Genomic DNA, 13,788 nt, shown 5'->3' with positions numbered 1-13,788 from the left:
TTTTTTCGAGAAAGCAGGTTGCATTGAAATTTATCACTGACAAACATACCCGACTTTCATAACATCTGACTGATCAACTAAATATTATAGTTTTAAACACTGAAAATTGCAATATAAAGTAGTTGATCTGTTTTTAATGGAGTTGTCTACATTTGAATCTCTGTCAAAAACGACAAAATTGAATCCCTCCGACGAATACATAATCATTCTAATTGCAAAATTATCAAACTAGAATTTCAGCCTTTCTGTGATAAATTACACGATTTACTAGTTTAGTTTTAAAGTCGTGTAATAATATATATGTGCTTTGGGATATTGTTAAATGTCAGTGTCAGTGTTGTCCATGAATGTAAACACGTCGCAGCATTATGTGCATTGTATATTATTGCTTGATTTAAGCAATTTGACTAGTGATTTCTCAATATTCAACCACACGGGTAAATATTGAATATTTGATATTGTTCATATAATATTCAATGTTTTTCAATTGCCAAATATTAGTATGGAATTTACTTGAATTTCAGGCTGCTATTTACTTAAATATTGTGATTAATTTGATTGCTGTCAGATATTCTTGGTTTCAATGGACGGAAAATTAACGAGATTACTCCCTAAAACTCCCATTTGGACTTTAATAACACAACAATAAGCCAACCGGTGGTAAATTATGGATCGTTTAACAGTTTCCGACCTGAAAGGTGCCTTGTTGGAGAACGAAGGTAGCCCCACTACAATGGAAGGGATTTCGTCGAACAAAATGAACCCCTTAAAGACCACGAAGCAAAGAAATACTTCAAACAACCATCGAAAAAGTGAAAAAATAACACTGAAATTATACTTCTACAATGATTTTGCAGTATCTAAGTTTGTGCTTCTTGGTTTTACAGGTCAGAGATCGACCGCATCGGGAGGGCGGAACAACAGCACAGATGAAGACGTACGAGGGGACCATCATCAATCTCACGCCCCCCTTCCCATCGCTTCCGTCTTATTGTCCGGGGATGAGGAAGGGTTTAGAAAGTGTCACCATGAGGGCGATGGTGACAATGAAAATACGACCAACAATGACGAACAAAGTGGTTTTGTGGATGATTCAGAAAACGACAATATTGCCGACAGGCTGTGTTCCTTATCAAAGTTATCGCTGCATAGTGCAACACTTGTGGTGAATGAGGAGGAGGAGGCCACAGAAGGGCATTTTTATGGAGTAGGTAGTGGTGGTGTAAACAATACAGTGTCGTCGTCGTCGTCGACGATTGTAGCAAATAGTTCTATTGCAGCCAGCAGCGCGGCATTTTCTCCACACTCAGTTTCAATATCTAAAATTAGAAATCCATCGTATCCCAGTTTTCATGAATCAGACTCAATTAGTGAAGCTCATCTCAAGAACCATTTTATCCCCGTCCAATCATCCAGCGGATGCCATCACACTGGAGCTACGACGACGGGCGATGGGGATGGAGCCAGCGAGGCGATGGACGACTGTACAGGGTATGAATACGATAAAATAAACAAACTTTCAAGAAGGGAATTTTGTGACTTATGATTATTTCGATATTTCATTTACAGACGACGATTTCGACGAAGGAGACGACGCAGAGGACACAACACAAACACTAAAAGAATGGCTGTAGAGGCATCAGTCGACTGTCACCTGAGTGGAGATGAAACTGTAGCTGGGTATTCAATATTATCGGCAGAACGGCCAGGCCCATCACACAAAAAACTTACCAGCAAGGTGGACAAAAGCAAGACCGTCCTTGATCCATTGGATGCGTTTGGAGTGAAACGGAAGAGAACGATTGCATCATCGGCTGGAAGTGCTTCTGCTCAAATCTCTGACAAGAAATTTGGGGACATGGACATTGCAGATGTTGGAAGGTTATCGCTAAACTCCCCCGAAACGACCCTGGAGGATCAGGAAATGAGAAGCGATGATGAAGACGAGTGTTCCTCGTGTGACTCTGTTGACGAGGAAGGAGATGAAGATGACAGAGGGAGAGAAGGTTATAAAAAATTCTTTAAAAAATCTTCTATTTGAAATTTGTTAACCTATAATTACATAATGGCTTATAAATTTATTTTATTCTTGCAGCGGATGATGAACAAAGTGATTGGGTATTTGATGAATGGAGCACCAATTCTAATAAGCCCAAAGAGGAAACAGTTTCTTCCAGGAAAAAGAGACTATTGAAAATGCTTCGAAGTTATGAAGACATGATATCTGCAAATGTTGCTGGGGGCCCACTTAACTCGAATTATCAAATCAATACACGGGAAATTCGAGCAGGCAAGAGGCGAGTTTTTGTAGGCAAGCCAGGTTTCCCCACGAAAGGCATATGGACCTCTGCAAATGAAGAGGTGTCCAGATTCCTGCAAGATCCTCTGCAGTCGCAAATTAGGTACTTACTAGTAAATTACATATTTATTTTGTATTTGCACTATTCTGATGTATGATTAAAATGCAAATGTTCGTGCATAATTTTGTTTAGGCTAAAACCAATTTCTGCCGAGGAAGGGGTAAAACTAGCAAATTTAGCCTCCTTGTACTCATTGCGGATGGATTATTGCAATAATCAAAGTGAAGAACAAAAAATGGATGACATTTCCATACCATCTCCTGAAGAAACCGTAGTAGATTCTACAAGTCTGACAAAATTAATCCCTGTACTCACGAAAACTCCCAACACTACCCAAATGGATAAAATGCACGACTCGTCGTCCATTGTTCCCTCCCCATTTAATGCTGAAGGTAGTAGTAGTAGTAACGTAAGCAGCGTCTATGGACCCACACATTCAGACGTTGATTCATCCAGAACTAGCGATTCTAAACGCATTAAAAAATAATTATCATTATTACGTTTACGTATGAGACCTGTACTGCAATTACATAAGTATGTACTTACAAATTTTCGTTGTAGTAACTCATGAATTCAACAAAATAAATTATCTCGCTATACGAATTAGACTGTATTATTATCTAATAGACTTATTTATTACATATTCTCCGTGTATGGCAAATAGAGAGATGAAAGGGACAGCATTTACTCCCCCTTAATGAATAACATACAACAACAGGAACAACAAAGTAATGCCGCCCCCAACCCAATAAAGATTAAAGTAACCGTCACCAACCAGAAAGCCACGCCATAGAGAAAGGGATGGCAATAATCTTGAGATGAACTATCAAAACTGACATCTGGATATAATCGATAAATAATAACACAAGCAGCAACAAACCAACCAAACGAAGCCAGACGTAAGATAAGATTCGTAATTTGAATGGCTGGATGATTAGGCGTCCTATTTTCTCCTTTTCGACTTTTCCAGAATCCAATCGCCCTCATCGTAGACTCCGCTAGCCCCTGGACCAGAGATATGGCTCCACCAATGACGAGTAGAAGTGAGACATTCTCCACGGGACAATACGTTTTCCGATCAAAGTAAAGTGCCCCCACGACAATTGTACCAATTGGGATGAAGTTGAGAAGGAGGAGGAGGAGAAGAAAGCAGCAAATTCCACACCCAGCAACTGGAATGGCACAGCAGAGCTGAACCATAGACGCAGTGTACCCAACAGGGTCCTTAAAGTAGAGAAAAATAAGATAAACTGTAATCCAATATTCACGACCTAATTTATAAAACATGCTGATTCCATTGTCATCATATACTTATTTGGTCAGCTATTGACATGTTACCTTTGTTGGAGGTTTCTCGAGAACAATTGCCTTCACACTTTTTGCGAACGACTCTCTTTTCATGACCACGACGGAGGGGGGACGGGATTTTCTGCTCCCAGACCGAAGTGGTGCTCCAGCCTCGGTGTCGCTATCATCCATTTCGCGAATTGTAGCAATTGTTGGACTGCTGTAAGGACCTTGCAGGTACGAATTTCTCTCTTCGAGTTGCATTTCGAGTTTTTCAGAATAAATGTAGAAAACTTATAGAGGTCTTATAAAAACTTGTAAATGTCCCGTGAAATTTTATTTTACTTATTGGAATATGTAGTTGGAAAAGCTTTTTGTATTTCTTGAAAAATTAATTTTCTGATTATGCACTTGATATAATTCCCAGTAAATTAAATTGTAAATTACACAGGTATCAAATGTGTGAACGAAAAGATCCACCTACCTACATATATTTACCCTTATGAGACACACATATCAGCCAATATCAGGAGATTCGGTTAACGTTACATACATTATCACAGCATTTTATCACTAATTTCCTTATCTCATTTTGTGTAAGGTACATAAGCACGTATGTAGAATTCAATCATGCACATCCGGATTAACCAGAATCATATATGCATGTGCACAATGAATAGTAATGAGCGACATGTACTTAAGCGACATAATATCTTAGGATTAGTTAGAAGATATGGTTTCGGAATGTCATTCAATACATTTCTATCATCAGATTAATAACTATTTCCAATTGATTTCAATATTTCCATAATTTGAGTTTGAGTGTAAATATATATTTATGCTGTGAGAAATATTATTCACTCCAATTGCACAATTACGATTTATATACATAGTTCGACAACTTTTATTTTGATTATTTCTTGACCTTTACCTAATAAATACGTACATATTATTATTAAAAACGTAATATTATTGCTAACAGCACAGTTTCAAATGTCCTAAAAATAGTGAAACCTCACTTGACAGGCAAATATTTACTTTCAGCATCGATAAGTTCATCATCTCGTTGCAGACGGAAGACTTCTTTCACAGAGGCGACCTGCAGTGACAATGATTGCATAATAATCAGATAATTTTTAATTTGTCCTATATTGTTGAATGCTAACCTCACTCTCCACCCCCACCAATGATTTATCTTTAAAGATCCTTGCAGTAGTTTTTTGCATTGCCGTGATACAAGTTCTCATATTATGGTTTGCAAATATAACCATTGAGACGCCCATATCTGCCAAATCTTTGGCTGGTGTCTTGTAGTATTTCGTGGGCACTACCACTACTGGACCCTATTCCAAATACGACATGTTTAACGCTATAAAAATATTTTCAAATAATTACTGTCTTACCTGATTTTTCCAAACTTTCATAAAGCCCTCAATGTCGGATGGATCCGACTTTTTACTGTGCATTAGTATCGCATCTGCTCCCGCATTACGATACGCCTCTGCCCGTCTGAAATTTAAAAAGATATTACACCAAATTTGTCATTTCCTTTAAATAGTAATAAAGTGGGTGAAAAAACCTGAGAGCTTCGTCCATCCCCCAACCAGCAATTAGAGCTTCCACCCGCGCCACTACGATAAAGTCTGGGTCTTTTTGGCGATCTTTGCACGCCTTAATTTTTAGGGCGAATTCTTCAATGTTAGCCAAGTCTTGTTTTCTACGAGATCGCGAAATCATTAAAAATCACTGAATCATGAATATGCATACCTTCCATCCAACAAAGAGTTTGTTTTGGGAAACAGCTTGTCCTCCATGCAACATCCTACGGTGATCCCATATTAATACTCCAATATTATGTGGTCATTACTTAAGCAATAGCTAACTAACCAGCAACTCCAATTTGTTCCAGTTTAGAAACGAGTCTTCTTGCATTGTTAAAGTTTCCAAATCCAGTATCTGCATCTAATAAAATTGGCACTGAAGTAGCATCCGCCATAAAATCGAGGACGTCCGTAATTTGAGTCCATGAAGCTTCATTGCTATCACGAACGCCCATCATTGCAGAAATTGCGAGTCCACTCCCCCAAATCCCCTTGAAACCTAAACATGGGAATAGAAACGTGTCATCAAATTTTGTAAAAATACGGATTTTAATCCAGTGATGTTCATTTTGATTGCAAATTACCGGATTCTTCCACAATTCGAGCACTAAGACCTGTGAGGATTAGTCAATTTAAGAACATAAGTAAAATTAATAAATAAACTCATACCGGAATGAGCTTACCGGAATGAGCTTCCATGATAAATTCTAATTTTGGAGAGTTTATCATCTCCTTTAGTTGGGTCGTTTTCCTTTTGTTATTTAAACTAGTGTTGGGCACATTTGAGGCGAATCGAGGTAGTAAATTACTATTACATCTTGGCAATTTATCCGCTGTACGCAGGACTCTTAAAATTTTGTGTGAAATCATATTCCCAAACAACAAATGAAGGTCTAAAATAGAACTTATTTTAAAGTATTCAAGTAAAATTCAGATAAAGCAATGAGATTACTGAATTATGTGTCTGTATTATCTGGTCTTGTTACATATTAACATGCTCTCACACCATGAGAATATTCAGCAGCTCTTTGAAATCAGAGCATTAACAAAGTCAAGTGGACCCAACTAAAGCCGAATGAAAAGTCTGATTATCTATAGCAGACGTATGTATGTACTATGTACATTACATATACGTGTACGACGATAGGACGGTGCTGGTGTTAGGAGATTCGTCTGTCGCGATATAAAATTCTTATCATTGTTTATTTTCACCAAGTCATAATAATAAATATTGTTTTTGGCGTCAGGTTAAATTCATATTAATTTGAAGACAGGTTGTACATATTCCTTGTTTCTATTTACTGATTGAGTATTTCTAGCATGCACTGAAAGTTTAAAGCGGAGTGTGATATCGTTTTTTTCATATTATGCAAAATACCTAATGTATTTAATTATTCATCTAATGCATGTACATATGCAAATAGACACAATTGGTATACAAAATTCCACAATAAATTACTCCTGACATCATGGATCAATAGATGAAGTCTCACGAACCACAATATTGTAATTGTAACCAATTTTACTGGAAATTTAGGTTTATGCTATATTATACAGGGTGGTTTAAATGTCAGGTTACAATGGGAAATTTTTCAATGGGAAAAATTCGTAAATTTCCATTAGTTACGGATTTGGGATTGACATTTTTATTAATTTTTATCAAAACACCGATGACAAATTCTTAAAATATTGAATTTCAGAGGCAAAATTTCGGTAACTAATGGAGATTTGCGAATTTTTTCCATTGAAAAATTTTCCATTGTAACCTGACATTTAAACCACCCTGTATTTCATGTAAATGGCGAGCTAAAAATACTAATCGTACTGTACATATTTACATATGTGTATGATATTCAAATGCAATGTGTACAATCTGCTTACCACTTACATTATCGTTTGATATTCCTATTTCATATCGTTGTAAACTATGAAATGCACTTAATTAAATTTGAGATGCACATCTTCGTCGTTGCTTATAAGTAGTCGTAAAGTAAGTACATATCTATGTACTTATCATTGCCTGAAATGATTGTCTCACCTCTTCGCATGTCTTAAAGTTGAGGTAAATCATCCAATAAAATACATTCTTACAGAAAATCGTTCACAAACATAAATCATGTTTTCATTTAAAATATTTCTAATTATGGGGATAACATTTCAGTGTCGTCTTGAAACTGCAGTAAGAACCCCTAAACAAATACAACTGCAAACGATATCGGCCATTTCATTATAATTCCATTGAATTTACAAAGTTTAAATTTCTCAATTAAAATAGAGCGACATTGCTGGTGGAACATTGCTTTCCTTGAGAGAACGTATCAACTTATACCCACCAAGGACAAATCGACCTGTAGCTATCATCCAAGAGCTTCCTGTAATTAATCAGAAATTCCTTTTAATTATAAATTTTATAAATTTTATGGCGATGCATTAATACAGCATTTATCCTTTCCAGGAAAACTCATGCCCGTATCGGCCAGAGGATGCAAAACAACTGCTAAATTCAATTGATAGAATCGTAAATTCATTTTACTTGAATAACTATAAAAAAATTGACATGCTGCATGATGCTGGAATTGGGCTTGGCGTTTTAAAGGGTACATAAATACATTCATATATTGTGGAATTTGTGTAACTTAATTATGAATGTATTTGATTTCATATATGTAATGCCAGGTCAGGTCAACTACTTATTGGGAAGAAGGGAAGATAAATTATCCAATAATCTAAAATATTTTCTTGGGCGGTTGCATGAAACGGCTGGCATAATTGCCTTAAGTATCTTAGACCAATTCATTGAAGAAAACACGGATAATGAGATGAAACTTGGTGAATCCATAAAACTTAGTAAAAACTTTGTACACATTTTGCTGATGACAGTTAACAACACCTTAATTATTTTAGGAGCTAAAGTGATAAGAAACCACAGTCATATTTTAAAAGCTAGATTCAGAGACTGGATTGATTTCACCAGAATTAAAAAATACTTCCCACAGTTTGAGAATATTGGTGATGAAAAGGATCAAGTTTTCAATAATACGTTGAATTTCGACTGCCTTGTATCATTGGTCAAAAACTGCAGTATTCCTCTTCATTGTAAAGAAATGTATCTCTCCAGAATTTACTCTCAGAATATGCTTATTCGCCAAATATTGTATCAGCAATTCGCAGAAAGGGTGGGTCTGAAATTTAGATATTATAAATTTATACCTATATTTTTGTGATAAATATTACTAGAGTTATGTCTTTTAAATAACAGCGGTCCTGTATTACCATTAATAAGGATGCATTTGGAAATGCTCAAGACTTCCGGGATCGATTATGTGCAAAGGCTTATTTGGAAGCAGAATTTCTTGAGAAGCATGATTTTCCCACGAGATACATTGACCTCTTTGCTGAGCAAGGTACGGATCGTACGCATGTAAAACTGGACTATTTAATTAGTTTTGACTTAATTACTAAATTATTATTCAGTCGGATTTTGTGGTCTTTCGGGCTACCCAAACTTCATGAAAAGTGACTGGCTTCGAGAAATTTTGTCATGGCAGGCGCCTTCCAAAAGTGGATGTATCACAAATCTATACGGCGATTGGAGGACGGACGATGATGCCGTGGTGTTTGCTGACGTGGGGGTCACAGGCGGCAAAAGTGACAATGACAGTGAACCTGAACCCTGTCTTATCCACCTCACGTCGTCGACTCTGTCGGCACTTTCGGTTAATCTGCGTTATATGGCAGATAATTGTTCCCCAAACATTTTCGATGATCGTTTTGTTCAATAGTGTTCCCAACCTACGTGACATTCAGTTTAATATTTAATTATTTTATTTTATAGCAATTTTATAATTTTTTATACGATGTGTGTATTATGGCTTTCATTAAATACGACCTGCCAATAAAATCAATTTGCGCAATTCAAATCATCAGCGTCGTATTTTATAACTATTACGTATCTATTTAGTTATCTCCGTATAAAGTCAATCTACGTCGATGACCACGCTAAAATGATTTCCCAATCTGCTTTAATTTGTGCCGAATGATATTATTATCGTTCAATAAGCCTAATACATAACTTTATGATTTAATTGCCAAACCTTGAATTATTTTAGTTTTAAGATTTACGAAAACACGAATTTATTTGGTAGATTAAGGATGGTAAATACCTATCATAAACTGAAATAACATTTACCGATCCCCTCAATCAGTAGTGATATTCGAATTGTATGTAAGTATATAATGTTAAATTTCAGCTGCTTTTTAGTTGTATGTAGTTTTATATGATTTTGATTTGCGTCAATCTTGATACATTGATTTAGGTACTTAAGAGAACACTATATTGGCACCGTGTTCACTTGGAGTCCAGATTTGCGAGAAGCCACACCCTTCAGAATTTGCGTTACCGATAAAACATAAAAATGAAATTCATCATAACCCTCACTTTCTCCCTGTTGGCAGTTGCATCTGCATCGGTGAGATTTATTAATTTGTCGCATATACAGGAAATAGGCATGACTTTATACGATTTTTCTCCAATTTAGCCAATACAAAATCTGTCCATTTGTAGCAAGTCCGAGTATGGCCAGAAAGTTCATCCTGGTATGTTGATTTAAGGTGTCATTTATGTATTTGTTCTAATTCAAGATGTCATTAATTTAGATTGCACCAAGTTTTTTGTCTGTAATAATGGGTTCGTTACGGAGCAGAGTTGTTCCCGAAGCTTGTACTACAATGGACAAACATGTGACTATGCTTGGAATGTTCCCGAATGCGTGGATGGTGTTCGAGTCCCACCCACCAATGAAGAAGAACCTGTTGACCCAGTTGACCCCGCTCCAGTTGACCCAGCCCCAGTTGACCCCGCTCCAGTTGACCCAGCCCCAGTTGACCCCGCTCCAGTTGACCCCGCCCCAGTTGACCCTGCTCCAGTTGACCCTGAGCCTGAAGCTCCAGAACAACCTGCCCCAGTAGAACCAATTGGAGATGGGCAATGTCCAGATGCGCCCTACTATTACCTGGCCACTAGCACGTCCAACACTTTCCTCATCTGTCTTAGAGGTCTCAACAATATTTATTATCATTTGCATTAATGGAAAGAATGCCAAGTTTGAAATGCTTTACTTTAATTTCAAGGTCAACTTAGCGGTACTGGAAAGTGTGGCGAAGGTCTCGTTTTCAGTGAGGCCAATCAATACTGTCACCGTCAGTAATGCAAAAAAATCTAAATATGTGTGTGTGCATATGTATCATTTAAATATACAATTTTAATTTGATGAATTTTCATTCCATCCAATAAAGTATTACATTGTATGTTTACAGCATTCTTTATGTTGTGAAATTGTTTCAATTCTTGCGCAATTGTGGTCGAGGATTGTAATATTTTTATTAGTGCATAACATATTTGAAACAAAATATTTTTCGCGTATCAATTTTGTACTTAAGTCAGATTAGATATAATCCAGCAAAAACATACAACTCTGCTCTGCTTATGGTTATAAAAATTTACGGCCAGAATGTGATCTCCACTATCTCCATGTCATGTAACTTAATGACGCATGCATTCATGCGTTAGTTATCTAATATATTATCTCATCAATTTAGTATTCACAATAATTCTTATAATTTCATAAACAGTTTTACTAGTTTCTGGAAAAATGGAATTTTGCCTTGATGCAACTATACACTCCATATGACGTTGTCGTATCGCATCTCCCATTCGTCAACTTATCCAACTTGTACTTTCTGGGGGCGAAAATGTCCTTTTCAACGTAGACGGGATGTTCCTCTGTCCAGTCCAAGGCAAGCTCGTCTTGCAGATGACCGTAACTTTCAACACTCATGTCACATTCCTTCTTGACCACGTCTGACTTTGCTAGTTGAGGACAGGACAGAGTCAGGGTGATTCTTTGTGAGAAATTAACGTTTCCCTTCGGGGTGACTTTGATGAATTGATTGGGATGAAAAAGTCCATGCTTCTTGGAGTCAAGTTCTTGGCTGATGTAAAGATCTGGTGTCCACACGTTGTCAATCATCGAATCAGGAATTCTCAACGTAGATGGACGGTTGTTGTTGCATTGGTTTTGGTATTGAAAACTGTTTTCGTAAGCCAACCGAGGGTCAAGCCACTTTTGTCGAAATAGAAGTTGCACCCTGAAGGACCCCCCGACCTCATCGATGGACTCGATCGTGGACACGAAGAAGTTGACCTTGACAGTTGTAGGGGTGGCTCCCGTCGTGGGATCGAATGGGGCAGAAGCGTTGATGGGACGAACGTCTTTATGGTATCCAGAAGTATTAATGAGGTCCTTAAAGATGTCGTAAGCACTGGACGGGGTCCATTGGAAGGAACAAATTGAGGCAATTGGGGCTTGAGGAACCGCTTGTGTTCCAGATAGAAAGACGGACACGATGAGCAGTAGGTTTGAAAATGTGTGCGACATTTTGAAAATTCTTACGATTAATTAGTTAAGAAAACTGCGAGTTCGTGAATGAGTAGTGTATGTACCATGATCACCAATTTCACCTTTTATTTATACCCATCCGGCATCTCGTCTTTACGTAAAGGTCAAGGAAAACATATAAACTACATTTATGTACGAATAATTCCTTGGTCTTATCTGTGCACAACAAGCTGATGTTCAACTTAATAAATCTCACAACAGTTCTAATGAAGTGTTATGCATGGATATTTTGTTTTCCAAGTTTCATGCAAATATCTGTTTTCTGGTGGAAATCCCATCCTGGATTACGAATGACGTGGCTGAGATGCTCTACACTCTTATTATCATTCGGGCTAATCTCAGTCAGTCTGTAAATAGTCTATATATTCTATTTCCATGAAATTAATTTTGCATAGCCTATATACAACACAAGTTTATTTACGATGAAGGAAATTATGACGTTCTTCCAATACCGTTAAACTTACAAATACCGCATTTGCATATGATAAGCAGCCGAAGAAAAGATATAACGTCGTGACCCTTGACCTTTTACATTTGATAACAAAGTACATACTTAAAATCATACAAAACGTTTCAGCGATTTCACTGAATTAAAGTTAAAATCGGGTACGGTTGCAGTTTGCAGTTTGCCCCGAATTGAATTTCACTCTGAACTTCCAATTACGAAAACACGTCGTTATTATTGTTGTTCTGCTGCTCGTGTGCGTACGTAGTTTGCTCTGTGAAGTTGTCGTTTTCGATTCGTGGTGAAAAGAGTGAAAACAGCGAAAGAAATATATAAATTTCCACAAATTTTCAAAGTAAGTTAAGGTTTTATCATGTTTGTTTACTGTTTATTCACTCTTAAGCTTGTTCGTTATCCTTTTTCTGCTAAATATACTATTTTTGGCTGACGTTGTCATTTTCGGTTCGTTTTTATGCAAAATTTTATGATAACATCTACCTTAACGTGGAGAGACATTGAAATCTTTGCAAATATCTTGTTGCAAGTCTGACAAACAATCAAATTTGCAAGTCAAACGATTATAAACCATCTATACAAGACATTGATTTTAATTTGTTGATTTTCTAGACAGAAGGATAACATGGCCCCTGTAAAAAGACGTTTAACTCGGTCATCTGCAGTTAAAGGGGGAGTCGCAGGTTCGTCAAAGCCGTCTCCAGCGAAAAAGTCGCCACTTCCCAAGCAGCCATTGAAAGCTCGTCGAGTCAAGAAGAACCAGCCAAGAATTGATGAGACTTTGAAAACTGGAAAAAGAGGCCGTCGTGCTAAGAGAGTTTTGAAGCAGAAAGAAATCGAAGGTGCTAATAGGACAAACCAAGGCTCAACTTTTACAATTACTTCTGCTGAAGATCAAAAGACAACTGCTAAGTTAAGCCAGAGCAGCTCCTCTTCATCTGATACGTTGGAGTTTGCTTGCCCAGGAGGATCGCCAAATTCCCCTCTCAGGAGCTTGGCAACAGCTCTTGCAGATTCTGCCAATGTAGAACCCCGTCTGTTAACAAAGAAGGAGGAAGAGCTCGAAATTTTACGAGCGTTTGACATCGAAGCAACGTATGGAAGTTGTCGAGGAATGTCTCGCCGAGAGAGATATGAGAGAGCTCTGCGGTTCCAGCTGAAACCAAGTCCGTCACCCAGGATCTTGACTATTCTAAATCAGCATAAGGATGACCCTAATTACTATCTTGACTGGGAGACGTGGTATGATAATAATAACGAGTAATAATCGAAATCATTTTTGTATTGTCTTTAAAATTCTCATTTACTTTTTAATTTATAGCATTTGGGACTATGGCGAGATGCGAAGCCGGCTTAGCCGTTGAGCGAGTGAAAATGAAGAATTCGGGTATAAAAACTTGCGTGCTGCGAAAGTCGATATTCGTTAGTAGCTTTCCCTTTCTTTATAGTACTTATTAACGATGCTTGCGTTATCTTCTAGTTGAGTTTAAAGTTATATTGAATGAAATATATGTACCTGATTCATATGTACCTTGTTCATGTATGGGTGCTGCAATGATACGAAGCTTTAGATATCTAATAAAATTTTTGTTACTTAATTTGTTACGGTTAAAACTATGCAT

General features: G+C 37.2%; 7 protein-coding genes and 2 long non-coding RNA genes across 10 annotated transcripts; 5 read left to right on the top strand and 4 right to left on the bottom strand.

Annotated features, from left to right (window-relative positions):
• The first annotated feature begins 51 nt into the window (after positions 1–51).
• On the top strand, positions 52–2,973 carry LOC110847133. 2 transcript variants are annotated; one of them, XM_022093997.2, is made up of 6 exons: positions 52–437; positions 569–812; positions 888–1,491; positions 1,570–2,006; positions 2,096–2,402; positions 2,493–2,973. In XM_022093997.2, exons 2-6 carry the CDS (start codon positions 668–670, stop codon positions 2,845–2,847), a joined length of 1,848 nt encoding a protein of 615 aa, XP_021949689.1. In that variant the 5' UTR covers positions 52–437; positions 569–667; the 3' UTR covers positions 2,848–2,973. The 2 variants fall into 2 exon arrangements, with proteins under 2 accessions (XP_021949689.1, XP_021949690.1); XM_022093998.2 differs by having other exon boundaries at positions 525–812.
• LOC110847135 lies at positions 2,964–4,106 on the bottom strand. Its single transcript, XM_022093999.2, has 2 exons — positions 3,699–4,106; positions 2,964–3,584 (listed from the first exon to the last, which is right to left on the bottom strand). The coding sequence occupies exons 1-2, from the start codon at positions 3,909–3,911 to the stop codon at positions 3,045–3,047; spliced, it is 753 nt and encodes a 250-aa protein (XP_021949691.1). The 5' UTR covers positions 3,912–4,106; the 3' UTR covers positions 2,964–3,044.
• Positions 3,761–4,678, top strand: LOC118434895. Its single transcript, XR_004834346.1, has 2 exons — positions 3,761–3,884; positions 4,099–4,678. It is a non-coding gene; the product is annotated as an uncharacterized LOC118434895 (long non-coding RNA).
• LOC110846421 (phosphoenolpyruvate phosphomutase) lies at positions 4,527–6,854 on the bottom strand. Its single transcript, XM_022093176.2, has 9 exons — positions 5,932–6,854; positions 5,833–5,862; positions 5,535–5,747; positions 5,415–5,469; positions 5,227–5,364; positions 5,051–5,156; positions 4,814–4,990; positions 4,667–4,746; positions 4,527–4,578 (listed from the first exon to the last, which is right to left on the bottom strand). Exons 1-9 carry the CDS (start codon positions 6,116–6,118, stop codon positions 4,575–4,577), a joined length of 990 nt encoding a protein of 329 aa, XP_021948868.1. The 5' UTR covers positions 6,119–6,854; the 3' UTR covers positions 4,527–4,574.
• Positions 6,855–7,286: 432 nt separating this feature from the next.
• On the top strand, positions 7,287–9,168 carry LOC110846649. Its single transcript, XM_022093466.2, has 7 exons — positions 7,287–7,427; positions 7,524–7,622; positions 7,704–7,845; positions 7,925–8,077; positions 8,153–8,424; positions 8,508–8,652; positions 8,723–9,168. Exons 1-7 carry the CDS (start codon positions 7,365–7,367, stop codon positions 9,028–9,030), a joined length of 1,182 nt encoding a protein of 393 aa, XP_021949158.1. The 5' UTR covers positions 7,287–7,364; the 3' UTR covers positions 9,031–9,168.
• LOC118434894 lies at positions 7,300–8,728 on the bottom strand. Its single transcript, XR_004834345.1, has 2 exons — positions 8,522–8,728; positions 7,300–8,430 (listed from the first exon to the last, which is right to left on the bottom strand). It is a non-coding gene; the product is annotated as an uncharacterized LOC118434894 (long non-coding RNA).
• Positions 9,169–9,557: 389 nt separating the features above from the next.
• LOC110846721 (gamete and mating-type specific protein A) lies at positions 9,558–10,566 on the top strand. The gene is made up of 4 exons (XM_022093553.2): positions 9,558–9,717; positions 9,787–9,844; positions 9,905–10,303; positions 10,379–10,566. The coding sequence occupies exons 1-4, from the start codon at positions 9,664–9,666 to the stop codon at positions 10,453–10,455; spliced, it is 588 nt and encodes a 195-aa protein (XP_021949245.1). The 5' UTR covers positions 9,558–9,663; the 3' UTR covers positions 10,456–10,566.
• A 318-nt stretch (positions 10,567–10,884) lies between these two features.
• LOC110846720 (glycine receptor subunit alpha-3) lies at positions 10,885–11,685 on the bottom strand. The gene has a single exon (XM_022093552.2). It carries the CDS (start codon positions 11,683–11,685, stop codon positions 10,885–10,887), a length of 801 nt encoding a protein of 266 aa, XP_021949244.1.
• Positions 11,686–12,351: 666 nt separating this feature from the next.
• Positions 12,352–13,765, top strand: LOC110846479. The gene is made up of 3 exons (XM_022093248.2): positions 12,352–12,506; positions 12,779–13,408; positions 13,488–13,765. Exons 2-3 carry the CDS (start codon positions 12,792–12,794, stop codon positions 13,528–13,530), a joined length of 660 nt encoding a protein of 219 aa, XP_021948940.1. The 5' UTR covers positions 12,352–12,506; positions 12,779–12,791; the 3' UTR covers positions 13,531–13,765.
• The last annotated feature ends 23 nt before the right edge of the window (positions 13,766–13,788 follow it).

The sequence above is a fragment of the Folsomia candida genome, unplaced genomic scaffold (assembly GCF_002217175.1).
Source record: "Folsomia candida strain VU population unplaced genomic scaffold, ASM221717v1 Fcan01_Sc003, whole genome shotgun sequence".
Classification (NCBI taxonomy): domain Eukaryota; kingdom Metazoa; phylum Arthropoda; class Collembola; order Entomobryomorpha; family Isotomidae; genus Folsomia; species Folsomia candida.
The sequence above is the reverse complement of the archived record's forward strand: the minus strand, read 5'-3'. Positions and strand labels throughout refer to the sequence as shown.

What these genes read in the sequence shown, in the direction of transcription:
- LOC110846479 (XM_022093248.2), top strand. Translation starts at nt 12,792, where the DNA reads ATGGCCCCTGTAAAAAGACGTTTAACTCGGTCATCTGCAGTTAAAGGG. An exon ending in TATCTTGACTGGGAGACGTG is followed by an intron (nt 13,409 to 13,487) that starts GTATGATAATAA and finishes TTTAATTTATAG; the next exon opens with CATTTGGGACTATGGCGAGA.
- LOC110846421 (XM_022093176.2), bottom strand. Translation starts at nt 6,118, where the DNA reads ATGATTTCACACAAAATTTTAAGAGTCCTGCGTACAGCGGATAAATTG. An exon ending in GGAACAAATTGGAGTTGCTG is followed by an intron (nt 5,470 to 5,534) that starts GTTAGTTAGCTA and finishes GGATCACCGTAG; the next exon opens with GATGTTGCATGGAGGACAAG. An exon ending in AACTCTTTGTTGGATGGAAG is followed by an intron (nt 5,365 to 5,414) that starts GTATGCATATTC and finishes GCGATCTCGTAG; the next exon opens with AAAACAAGACTTGGCTAACA.
- LOC110847133 (XM_022093997.2), top strand. Translation starts at nt 668, where the DNA reads ATGGATCGTTTAACAGTTTCCGACCTGAAAGGTGCCTTGTTGGAGAAC. An exon ending in TTCAAACAACCATCGAAAAA is followed by an intron (nt 813 to 887) that starts GTGAAAAAATAA and finishes TTGGTTTTACAG; the next exon opens with GTCAGAGATCGACCGCATCG. An exon ending in CCTCTGCAGTCGCAAATTAG is followed by an intron (nt 2,403 to 2,492) that starts GTACTTACTAGT and finishes AATTTTGTTTAG; the next exon opens with GCTAAAACCAATTTCTGCCG.
- LOC110847135 (XM_022093999.2), bottom strand. Translation starts at nt 3,911, where the DNA reads ATGCAACTCGAAGAGAGAAATTCGTACCTGCAAGGTCCTTACAGCAGT. An exon ending in TCGAGAAACCTCCAACAAAG is followed by an intron (nt 3,585 to 3,698) that starts GTAACATGTCAA and finishes CTCTACTTTAAG; the next exon opens with GACCCTGTTGGGTACACTGC.
- LOC110846649 (XM_022093466.2), top strand. Translation starts at nt 7,365, where the DNA reads ATGTTTTCATTTAAAATATTTCTAATTATGGGGATAACATTTCAGTGT. An exon ending in AGTGTCGTCTTGAAACTGCA is followed by an intron (nt 7,428 to 7,523) that starts GTAAGAACCCCT and finishes CAATTAAAATAG; the next exon opens with AGCGACATTGCTGGTGGAAC. An exon ending in CTATCATCCAAGAGCTTCCT is followed by an intron (nt 7,623 to 7,703) that starts GTAATTAATCAG and finishes TATCCTTTCCAG; the next exon opens with GAAAACTCATGCCCGTATCG.
- LOC110846721 (XM_022093553.2), top strand. Translation starts at nt 9,664, where the DNA reads ATGAAATTCATCATAACCCTCACTTTCTCCCTGTTGGCAGTTGCATCT. An exon ending in TGGCAGTTGCATCTGCATCG is followed by an intron (nt 9,718 to 9,786) that starts GTGAGATTTATT and finishes TCTCCAATTTAG; the next exon opens with CCAATACAAAATCTGTCCAT. An exon ending in TGGCCAGAAAGTTCATCCTG is followed by an intron (nt 9,845 to 9,904) that starts GTATGTTGATTT and finishes TCATTAATTTAG; the next exon opens with ATTGCACCAAGTTTTTTGTC.
- LOC110846720 (XM_022093552.2), bottom strand. Translation starts at nt 11,685, where the DNA reads ATGTCGCACACATTTTCAAACCTACTGCTCATCGTGTCCGTCTTTCTA.